The 12,022-nt window shown below is 40.2% G+C and overlaps 1 protein-coding gene across 5 annotated transcripts in view; it reads right to left on the bottom strand.

The window, feature by feature from the left end:
• Positions 1-3,719: 3,719 nt before the first annotated feature.
• PDE7A (phosphodiesterase 7A) overlaps positions 3,720-12,022 on the bottom strand; it is a 91,698-nt gene continuing 83,395 nt past the window's right edge. For 4 of the 5 annotated variants that reach the window (XM_007527375.3, XM_060200821.1, XM_060200823.1 and 1 more), the window contains one exon: positions 3,720-5,559. In XM_007527375.3, coding sequence (XP_007527437.1) covers positions 5,354-5,559 — 206 coding nt within the window. In that variant the 3' untranslated portion in view covers positions 3,720-5,353. Of the gene's footprint in view, positions 5,560-8,541; positions 8,623-12,022 lie in introns of all 5 variants that reach the window. The other variant, XM_060200824.1, reaches the window with a different exon arrangement.

Below are 12,022 nucleotides of genomic sequence, written 5' to 3'. Positions count from 1 at the left end.
CATGGACTTGATTTGAGTCTTTGCGCATGGTTCTGTGATTGGCCCTAGTGAACTACTGCCTGCAATCATTCTTAATATCCCCAAACTTTTAGTTTTTACAATATAGAAACCGGCCAAATTATGCAGCATTTTACATTTTTGCCACCCAAATATTTTAAGGAGACAGTGTTCTATCATTTGCAGTACCCCTTTATTACATTCAGTGCAGGGCTCTGCATACAACAGGCACTCAGATACTGCTCAGCACGGGAGCAGACACGAATTGCAATATAACTTTTCTGAATGAAATACTGACAAACCCAACGTGTATGCATGGCCTGCTTTACTCTAGCCCTAAGGTGAGCACAGGAGACAAGAAGATGGAGGGATGTATTGTCTTTCATTAGCTCCCCACCCCCCAGTATTGTGATTCCATTTTGGGGTCCCTCCAAAAGACAGGTTGTCTTGCTCATCCTTTCTGAGTAAGGAATGGTTCAGAGTAAAGCCTGTATGTTATCTGTACAACTATGTTTCAAAGGTGTGCTGCTGATGTGATGATTAATACATTTATTTTTAGATATCGCTGAATTGATATTAGCTGTTGGTCACTGTATATTTTCCTGAAGAGAGTGATTGTGAGAGGACTTAAAAAGAGATTAGTCAATGTTTCCTTTTTATAAATAAATTAAAAAATATATATATTTATACACAGAAAAATGTATTTGTGAGAATATTGGAAATCTTACGTGAAAGTGGAGTCTTAAGTACAGTGAAAATCATTGGATTGCCAAAGACCCAAGAAAGTATTCTGGAAAAAAGGCAATTACAGAAATTCTCATGGAATCACTAGCTTCTGTAACTCAGGTAAAGGTATATATATCAAGTTTGCGAAGAACATAAAATACATTTTTGACTTCTTTTATACACAGAAGTTCATTACAAACAACCATATTTACAGTGTGAATATCAGTAACCAGTTTTAAAAAAAACTAACAAAAGCTTGTCAAAAACATTTTGTAAGGACTCTTAACTCTCAGAGCAGAAGAGATGGCTCATACTACTGAAGCATTAGGCCTACAACACAAAGGAGCAGCTTAATCCTCAGCAGTATTTTTGAAATGCCTTATAAATGTATGTTCCATGGGGGTCAGGCGGTGGCTCAGTGGGTTGAGCGCATGTGGTGCAAAGCGCAGGGACCAGCGTAAGGATCCCGGTTCGAGCCCCCGGCACCCCAACTGCAGGGGAGTCACTTCACAGGCGGTGAAGCGTGTCTGCAGGTGTCTATCTTTCTCTCCCCCTCTCTGTCCTATCCAACAACGAACAACATCAGCAATGGCAATAATAATAACCACAACGAGGCTACAACAAGGGCAACAAAAGGGGAAAAAAAATGGCCTCCAGGAGCGGTGGATTCATGGTGCAGGCACCGAGCCCAGCAATAACCGTGGAGGAAAAAAAAAAAAAAGGTGAAAAAAATATATGTCCCTTCCAGAGCTCTACCCTACTAGGGAAAGACAGAAACAGACTTGAGGTATGGATCAAACTGCCAACACCCATGTCCAGCAGAGAAGCAATTACAGAAGGCACAACTCCTTCCTTTTGCACCCCATAAAGCATTTTGGTGGTGCAGGGGTGGGGGTAAACAGCATAATGGTATGCAAAGAGACCCTCATGGCTGAGGCTCCATAGCTGTAGGCTCAGTGCCCCTGTACTGCCACCATAAGCCAGAGCTGAGCAGTACTCTGGAAAAATAAACAAATATAAATAAAGAATTTTGGTCCATACTCCCAGAACGGGAGAAATGCTAGGGGAAAATGACCAGAGGGCTCTGAACTCCAATTATGTGTGACTCAGAGAGAGGAGAGGAAAATAAGATATGCTTAAGTGGTAAAAGATGTAGGTGTGACTTAGAAAGGAAGAGAAGACAGGGCTATAGAGAAAAATAGGCAAATATATAAACATAGACAGATGGTTACAGAAATAATAGTCAACCCACATCTGTGGCCTTGGGACAACTACTGAGGTTTCCAATGGAGAGTGGGGACATCTAGCTCTGGTAGTGGGAATGTTGTGGAATTACGCTGCTGCTATTTTGTACTTTTTGTAAATCAATATTAAATCACTAATAAGAATTTTCACATCTCATATGACTCTGTGATCTTTTAAACTACTGAGCCATTTCCTTCATTTTTAAAAATTTTTATTTTCCCTTTTGTTACCCTTGTCTTTTTTATTGTTGTTGTTGATGTTGTCATTGTTAAATGGGACAGAGAAATGGAGAGAGGAGGGGAAGACAGGGGGGAGAGAAAGAGAGACACCTACAGACCTGCTTCACTGCTCGTGAAGTGACGCCCCTGCAGGTGGGAAACTGGGATCTTTACGCTGGTCCTTGCGCTTTGCGCCACGTGCGCTTACCCCGCTGCGCTACTGCCCAACTCCCTCCATTTTTTTTTTTTAAAGAAAAAAATCAGTTCTTAAGGAATAGAAATTGTATTTAAGAAGCTGATTTCTTGAAGGTGATTCCCACATGTACAGAACAAAAGAACTTTTCAGTGAGTTTATTATATGTACAAGCAGAAAATGGGAGCAACACTCCATGTGCTCTGTGAGAATATGGACATTAGGTAAATTCTTTTGAGTTACAAACTGGATCAGAGCTGAAGTCAGCAATCACAGGAGTCCAGGCACACTCAACTGAGACAAGGCTGAAGAGAGAAGCAACTTTAGGCAGAAAATCTCTAGCGTTGTCCCAGGGAAGAGGGTGCCCTGGTTCATAAGCATGGATATCAGCAGCTTATCTCCACAGGGAGATGAATGCACGAGGCAACTTGCTTCCCTTGTTTAGAATCCGTGCTCACCAGGTAAGTTGGCTGATTGAGATATGTCTTCAAGGGAGATTTTGCCTAAAGGGAGAAAATGATTAATGGTTATATTCCTTATTGTTAATTAAAATATTAACACATTAAAAGCGCCAACTACTGTGAGCTTGCTAGGAGATAACTGCTTTCCACACACTGCTGTAGTAGGTCTAGATTTCAAAGATTTCACCCATCTCATCTCCCAATGTACAACAGATCAATAATTGCCTTTTATGATACCTTGGAATAATAGAATACCTTGGATAGACTGAAATGTTGGAGTTACTTGTCATCCCCCCACCACACACTTAGTGTGACTACTAGAAAGCTGACAATCACTTACTGTGGCTTGTATTTTATTTCTACTGGATGCCACAGTTCTATGAAAATAATTACGATATGCTTGATTTTAACATTGTAGTAAACTGAACTTGGGATGAACTTGAGAGGATAGACTCAGTGGAACCTTTTCTCTATTGATATTATTCAAGCAGAATTAAACAGCTATTGTTACTTTTAAAAAGACCAAAACAACTAGTATCTTAGTACTTATAATAGATGCTGATTTCCAAATGTGGGAATAAAAAACTGTGGAACCAAGAGTCCTGAGCTCAAAGCTAAGACACACATACACATACACACACACACACACACACACACACACACACACACACACACACACACACAGAGAGACTCATATTCATCAGGACTCTGAAAAAATCAAATAACCCCGGCCTCACCTTGCTCATCGTGAGCTGCAGAGCATCAGATTTCCCCAGAGGACTGTGCCTGAGTGAATGTTAGAGCCAAGAAGCTGAATCTTTGCTTCCCTAGTAATTTAGCAATGTGTTCCCAAAGACTTGAGTTGGCAAGGTAAATATCAAATGTGAAAAGATAGGTCTTTATTCATCAAAAGTTAACAGCAACAGGCACATATTAAAATGAGTATGGCAAAGCCTTTTACGAATGGCTTTACACCCACGCTTTCTCCCAAGATGGCTGTTGCAACAAACTGTAAACATAATAAACAGTCTTTTACAGTAACAAGGGAATACAAGTGAACTAAAAGAAAGCACCAGTTTCTCTTAAAACTAAATTACAGTTGTGCTTACTATACATAAAACAATTTTAAAACAAATTACAAAAGTGGAATGTTTTAAGTTTAAAATTAGTCCTTAGATTTTGTCCTAGAAAAACATCTGTTCACATCAAAAAGCTCATCAAAGGGTAACGCTTCATCAAAGAGAGGGACAAGAAAACAATGCACTTTTTTTTTCTCAAATCAAAACAAGAAGTTTGGTCACTTAGCTTTGTGAATAGTTTAAGGCAACTGGAGCAATCTGTTATAGCTTACCTACCTTCCCCTCCCCCAAGTGTGGTTGCTCATTTTGTCACATTCGAAAATAATAAATAGAAGCTTACATTGCAGATCCTTTTCCACATGGATAAATATAGCACATGCACAGTCATACATGCACAAACACGCAAACACACACACACACACACACACACACACACACACAACATACCTCTCACTCAATACAGCGAAGGGGACTTTAGTACCCTTGCTCAGCGGGACACACTTCCCCATCCCACTTTATTTCAGATTGGCAAATACCCTGAGCTGATTATGGTGTTTTAAACATTCCACCTTTTCTTGCATGTGTAGGTCAAGTGTACAGTAGTGAAAACAACATGCAATGTCTTCACTGCAGAATCATAAAACAGCTAGGACACTGGTGTTCTTCCCCTCCCACCCCAAATTAAAAACTAATAGTCTAAAAAATTGCATTGCCAAAGAGCACGGAAATGAAAGCTTGGCTGTACTCTGATAAAAGCTCGGTTTCCAGTGCACAAAAGAAAACTCTTAGCAAAGGGGAGGCTTTGGTGGCATCCAGAGAAGAAAAAAGGCAAACCAGGGGGAAAGAGCTGCAGTTTAAGGTTTGATCTTCAAAATTCTTAGTGGTCCTTCACAATCATGCTCCAAGGCAAATTTAGAACCAGTATTTCAGAGTTGATTTGTAAACATCGAGTCTTGCCAGAGGCAGCAGAGGCTGGGCACTTCACATTTCCATTTTTCTCAGGGAGAACTTAGTGGAAGGTACAGATACACACTGTTGCATCAGACTGGTTAAATTCCAAGAGATTTCTGCTGGAAAATTCAGCTCAAGTTTTGTGGTTCGAAGAGTAAATGCTCTGAAAAACATGTGGCAAACTGCAAAGCTTCTTTTGTTTCTCCATTTGAGTTCTCTCCTGCTGGGGTTTGCATATTCAAGATTTCACACAAAAGCCAAATCATATTACTGTATGTTCAGGTCTTATAATTTAAAAGTGGGTTCAAATGATCCAACAGTGGAAATCTTGGAAATAAATAATGCTGGCATCATTCACTTGGAAACCTTGGCAGTCAAGTGTTAAGTTCTCTCACCTCAAGACCCCACTTCACATTTCTAAAAAAAACAACAACAACAAAAAAAAACTCCAGGAGGCAGTATGTCCCACCAGTTCAGGGGTTATCATGATCTATTTTCCTGAGGTAATAACTGTGTGTTCAACTCTTCAAATGCAGCATCAGTCTCCTCACTGCTGGACTGTTCTCTCTGCAATCCTTTCCAACTGGCTTTATTCAGCCCCACATGTCCAAGCATCGTCTGGGATAGCCTGGTATTGGAAAATCTGGCCCATTCTGTGAATAAAGGCTCCACCAGATAGGTCATAAAACCTTGAGGAAACAAGAAAAAACGGTCTCAATATGTTTGTAACTTTAAAACATTTATGCAGTTTGCTCAAGTTCTATCCCAATATTAGCTAAATCTTGTTTCACAAAGATTGTAGAGCATAATGAATGAGCATGTGTGTAAAAATTCACAAATCTCCTCTGACACACACACACACACACACACACACACACACACACACACACACACACACACACAGCCTCTAGGGCTATCGCTGGGGCTTGGTGCCTGAACCACAAACCCACTGCTCCTGAAGGCTTCCCCCCTTTTTTGTTGCCCTTGTTTTATCATTGTTGTGGTTATTTATTATTGTTGTTATTGATGTCATTGTTGTTGGACAGGACAGGGAGAAATCAAGAGACCTGCTTCACCGCTTGTGAAGAGACCTCCTGCAGGTGGGGAGCTGAAGGCTTGAACCGGGGTCCTTGAACTGGTCCTTGTGCTTTGTACCATGTGCGCTTAACCTGCTGTGCTACCCCCTGAAACACACATTTTAACTGTAGCACTGCTGAGCTTTGGCTTCAGTACCGGGGACTAGAGCTGGAACTCTGGCACCTCAAGTATGAAGATCTTTTGCATAACCACTATGTTATCTCCTCAACTGGGAAAAAAAAATCCACCCCTTCCCCACTTACTTTAAATCATGGAAGAAGATCACAGCACTGCTCTTTCATTTTATGTGATGCTGGATCAAACCCAGGCTTCACACACTCAAGGCACACACTCTACTCTTCCACTACCCCAGCCTTCTCTCTCTCTTCTTTCTCTCTCTCCACCCCCAACCCTTGTGTCTGTGTTGCACTGGGGGAGCCAATCAAGGCCCTGCATATTCACAATATTGCCTCCTAAGCGGCCTCCTCAGCTGAATTTTCTACTCTTTATTTTTTGAGGGAGAGAGGAAGCAAAGACAGATAAGAGGGGAAACACCGTAACACAGCTGCACCATCTATGGATCCCCTCGTGTCTTGTGTGGGACTCTGATTTCGTGCTGGGATTCAAAATAAGGGGTCACATACAAAAATGTAGGTGCTCTACTGGGAAGCTATCGCTTCATCCCAAGAACCTATTTCTTAAGTAACTCAATGGAACTTAAAAGACAAACATACCAAATCTCAGCTGTACGACCACATCCTTCTACTTATACAGACATGCAGTGCCCCATATCAATGACCTGAGGCAGAACATAACTCTAGGGACAGTACCACACAACTGGAGACTTCAGAGGGGAGAGTGAGGAAGGCAGAGCTGTGGTTCACCTCCACAATGTGAATCTGATATCTAGTCATGGATACAATGGGTCATTTTTAAAACAGAGTATGTGAAGCCAAAACTCGTAACAAAAACAGCCTAAAAGGAATGCAGTTATTAAAACAGTTATTAAAGTTCACAACAAAAGTATACCAGGGTCCTAACTATAAATAAGTCATCTAAACTGATCTCCTTTTGTTCAGTCAGAAAAGGAATATGAGTGATTTTCAAAACTGTCTACATCCTTAGGTTACAGATGTAGTATACCTACCTTAACATTAAACAGGACAGTATGCCAGAGTAAACACCCAGCAATCAAATAATATATTTGGAGAAACAAGTAACATTATTTTTCTAAAATGCTCGTCTGGTAAGGACAGGGAAAATGTATATTCAACTACTATTACTGCCTGTGTAATGGTTTTTAAATTTTCTTCATCTCCAAAACTTTTCCTTGCAGCCAAGACTATGCAGACCACAAACAACATAGGCTCCAATGAATTAACAAAGATATCTTACTGGGGGGCTGAGGGGTGGACCAGCATTTGAGCACTGGACTTGCATGAATCAGGCCCCAGGACTGATAGCAGGGGCCATCATATGCCAGGGTTCTTGTCTTTTTCGCAAAAATAAACTTCCTTGGGAAAAAAATCACACTGAAATTAAAGCAATCAGTACCCACTATTTTTAATCAGAAAAAAAAAATCACACATAATCTGTTGGCTAAATTTAAGTCACAAATTATGACATCTGAAATAGTTATATCAGATAGGTCTTTTTTAAAAAAATATTATTGTATTATTATTCTTTTAATAAATGTTTTTTGAATTTTTATTTATTTTCCCTTTTGTTGCCCTTGTTGTTTTAGTTATTACTGTTGTTGTTATTGATGTCATCGTTGGACAGGACAGAGAGAAATGGGGAGAGGAGGGGAAGACAGAGAGGAGAGAGAAAGACAGACACCTGCAAACCTTTGCACCACCTGTGCTTAACCCGCTGTGATACCACCCGATTCCCTATTATCTTTATTTTTGAGAGAGTTGCAGAGAGAGAAAGACACAGAGAAACATCAGAGCTCTGCTCAGCTCTGGTTTATATGGTGCAGGGGATTGAACCTGGGACTTCAGAGCCTCAGGCATGAGAGTCTCTTTGCATTGCCATTACATTATCTACCCCTGCCCAGAAGGTTTCTTCTCTCTTTCCTTCTCTCCACATTTACTGAGATGCTTCTATATGTGTGTGTGTGTGTGGGGGGGGTCTATCTTATGACATAGACACAAGACCTAGTGAGTCATAAGAGGTTAGCACACGTAGGAAAAGGTGATGACAACAGCCAAAGACAACAGCAGCTTTTTGGCAGTTGTCATCACTCCACAATGTCACCAGCCACCTGAAGCCGTCTTTTCTAGATGCCACAGGTATATAATGACGAGCTGTTTTGTACCCAAATGCATATTATATTACAGGTTTAACATGATTCATCTTGATCTATTCTAATCTATTGTTCAACTATTTGACAGCTTTTGGGATCATGACTCAAACGTCCTATAAGTAAGTTATCAATTCTATTCTCTGTTAATCCAAAATTTGCTTTAGGTCTTAAGTACCTGACAATAATAAACAGGCCAGACACACAGCACCTGCTAAGAGTGCATTCACTGTTACTCCAGCACCTATGACTCCACTTATTTGGTCTAGCCTACACGCCTCTATCTCACCTCGGTATCACAGGATGCCTTGTCAAATGCCTTAATCTCATCCAGTACAAGATAGTCTCTTGTTCAACAAATATAGTATTCCTATCAAAGAAGGAAATCGTGTTAATTAAACACAACTTCTACTTAGTGGCCCTATGCTAGCTCCAAATACTAGCTGCTTTAGCATGAAACTTCTAATAATCACATGGTTTATCAGAGAAACAGAATCTTCCCGCCCTTTGGATTTGACACTACAGGGACTAATACCTGTTAACTGGACAACTATCTGGAGAAGAGGACAATTCTTGTGCACTCTGGGTTGTTTTAAGGAGTCAACAGATGTTAAATACTACCATCATTTACCTTATTTCTGTCTCTCTGCAAACTGAATTCAAGAGCTGTCTAATACCGATAAGATCTATTTATTGAGATGACCAGTTTTAAGAGCTCTAGCTTCTGTTCCTTCAATAAAATAGAATTTTAAGGAGGTAGGAAACAGTTCACCCAATGCATGGGGGACCAGGTTTGAATTCTAGTACTCCATGAGATTGCCATAGCACTCCATGAGATTGCCATAGCCCCTCAGATAGTGAAGCAATGCTGTCATGTCCCTCATCTCTCTCTATAAATCTGAAATAAAAAGAATGAAAAAGTTGCAATCTAGAAGGTGGTACAGTGGCTAGAGCACTAAATTTACAACCATGAGATCTTGAGTTTGATGTCCAACATTATATGTGCCAGAGTGATGCTCTAGTTCTCTATAAGTAATAAATAAAAAATTTTTTAAGGATGAAAGTTGGCTGAAGAGTGGTGAAATTGTACATGGACAAGGTCCCAGTAACTTAATGCATATAATTTTAAAAAGTAAAAAAAAAAAAAAAAAAAGAAAACTTTTTAAAAAGCCTGTGAGGGGCTGGGACACAAGCCTTACCATGCCCAAGGCCCTGGGTTTGAACCTTAGCACCACAGGGAGCGCTACAGCAACGGGCGGCAGGCACACCGATGGTGAATTGTGATGTGCGGCCCCCTACAAACAAAATTTCCAAAAAAAAAAAAGACACAGAAACAGTAGATTTATACATATGCAAGGCCATTAAATTACTTTAAAAAGATAAAAGAATCTGTAAGTCCTTTTTAACTTTGAAAGTAATAAATTTAGGCAAAAAGACAGTGAAAGGGGCAGGGAGAGAGCTCACCCAGTACAGTGCACACCACATCACACATGAGGACCAGGGTTGGAGCACCTGGCCAGTACATGGGAGTGCCTGCTTGGGGAAGCTTTGTGAGCACCCAGAAATAACCCTGGAGGCAAAAATCAAGGAACAAAACTAAAGAAGGCAGCTAGGGTGAGGGTCCCAGGAGATGACTAAGTGTAGTAGAGTCCATGCCTTCTATATGTAAGTTCCTAGATTTGATCTCTGTCACTGCATGAAAGTACCAAGAACAAAGGTAAGAGAAACACTACAGATGGTGAAACAGTGCTTTGGTATCTTCCCCTTCCTCTTTCTTGTATGAATGAATGAATGAATGAATGAATGGCTTTCAGTTGAAAAGCTGGGCTGGGGAGGAGGTTCAACAGCAGAGTATATGTGAGAGTCCCTGGGCCATCAGATTCCCCGCACCATGATTAACCCATCAATCAATAATCCAGGTTATGTTGACTGCCCATTCACATATCTCCAAGTCAACTGTTAATTCCATTTGTCCAGAGTTCATCTATTCTTCCTATTGCTATCTACCCTGAAAGTCAGGGCAGAACAGATCTTTCCTTCCTGCTTTCCCTTCACTACTTTGCATCTGCACCTCTGGTTTTTCACTGCTCCAAACCAACTTTTTCAGATAGAGGCAAAAGGCAAAGATAACACAGCACCAAAATTGCCTTTGGTCCTTGATTTTCACTCAAATCCTCATAAACCCAAACCCAATCAATCTTTCTTTCCAACAACTTACTGTAACAAGCAGCAAGTACTTCAGCAAATTTCTTTTCTTTTTTTTTTTTCTTTAGGTATGCAAGTTGGTGCTCTAAGGGATTAAACTTTTCTCCTAGCTGACCTGAGACTGTTATTTTGGACCACAACTCAGTATAAAGGCATCTGTAAGCTTCAGCCCCTAATGGAAGACAACTGTTTCTTTTTATTTATTTTTTAAGTTTTTTTTAAAATTTCTTTATTGGGGAATTAATGTTTTACATTCAACAGTAAATAGAATAGTCTGTACAGACTAACATTTCTCAGTTTTCCATATAACAATACAACCCCCACTAGGTCCTCTGTCATCCTTTTTGGATCTGTACCCTCCTTACCCCCCAGCCCCCGAGTCTTTTACTTTGGTGCAATACACCAACTCCAGTTCAGATTCTACTTGTGTTTGCTCTTCTGATCTTGTTTTTCAACTTCTACCTGAGACTGAGATCATCCCATATTCATCCTTCTGTTTCTCACTTATTTCACTTTACATGATTTCTTCAAACTCCATCCAAGGTGGGCTGACGGTGAAGTGACTGTTTTTAATAGCTGAGTAGTATTCCATTGTGTATATAGACCACAACTTGCTCAGCCACTCATCTGTTGTTGGACACCTGGGTTGCTTCCAGGGTTTGGCTATTACAAATTGTGCTGCCAAGAACATATGTGTACACAGATCTTTTTGGATGGGTGTGTTGGGTTCCTTAGGATATATCCCCAGGAGAGGAATTGCAGGATCATAGGGTAGGTCCATTTCTAGCCTTTTGAGAGTTCTCCAGACTGTTCTCCACAGAGGTTGGACCAACTGACATTCCCACCAGCAGTGCAGGAGAGTTCCTTTGACTCCATAACCTCTCTAGCATTTGTTGCTGCTACCTTTTCTGATGTATGACATTCTTACAGGAGTGAATGGGATCTCATTGTTGTCTTTATTTGCATTTTTCTGACAATCAGAAACTTGGGGGAGAATACAGGTCCATGAAGGATGATAAATGACATAGTGGGGGTTGTATTGTTAAATGGGAAACTGGGGAATGTTATGCATGTACAAACTATTGTATTTACTGTTGAATGTAAAACATTAATTCCCCAATAAAGAAATAAATTTAAAAAAAAAGAAACTTGGAACATATTTTCATGTGTTTCTCGGCCTTCTGGATTTCTTCTGTGGTGAATATTCTGTCTATGTCCTCTCATTTTTGGATGGGGTTATTTGTTTCCTTGTTTTTAAGTTTGGCAAGCTCTTTATATATTTTGGCTACTAGCCTCTTGTCTGATGTATGGCATGTAAAGATCTTCTTCCATTCTGTGAGCGGTCTCTTGGTTTGGGTAGTGTTTTTTTTTTTTTTTTTTTTTTTTGCTGTGTAGAAGCTTTTCAATTTGATGTAGTCCCATAGGTTTATACTTGCCTTAGTCTTTTTTGTAATTGGATTCGTTTCACTGATGATGTCTTTAAAACTTATGCGGAAAAGAATACTGCCAATATTTTCCTCTAAGTACCTGATAGTTTGTGGTCTAACATCCAAGTCCTTGATCCG

Source organism: Erinaceus europaeus, chromosome 1 (assembly GCF_950295315.1).
Source record: "Erinaceus europaeus chromosome 1, mEriEur2.1, whole genome shotgun sequence".
Classification (NCBI taxonomy): domain Eukaryota; kingdom Metazoa; phylum Chordata; class Mammalia; order Eulipotyphla; family Erinaceidae; genus Erinaceus; species Erinaceus europaeus.
The sequence above is the reverse complement of the archived record's forward strand: the minus strand, read 5'-3'. Positions and strand labels throughout refer to the sequence as shown.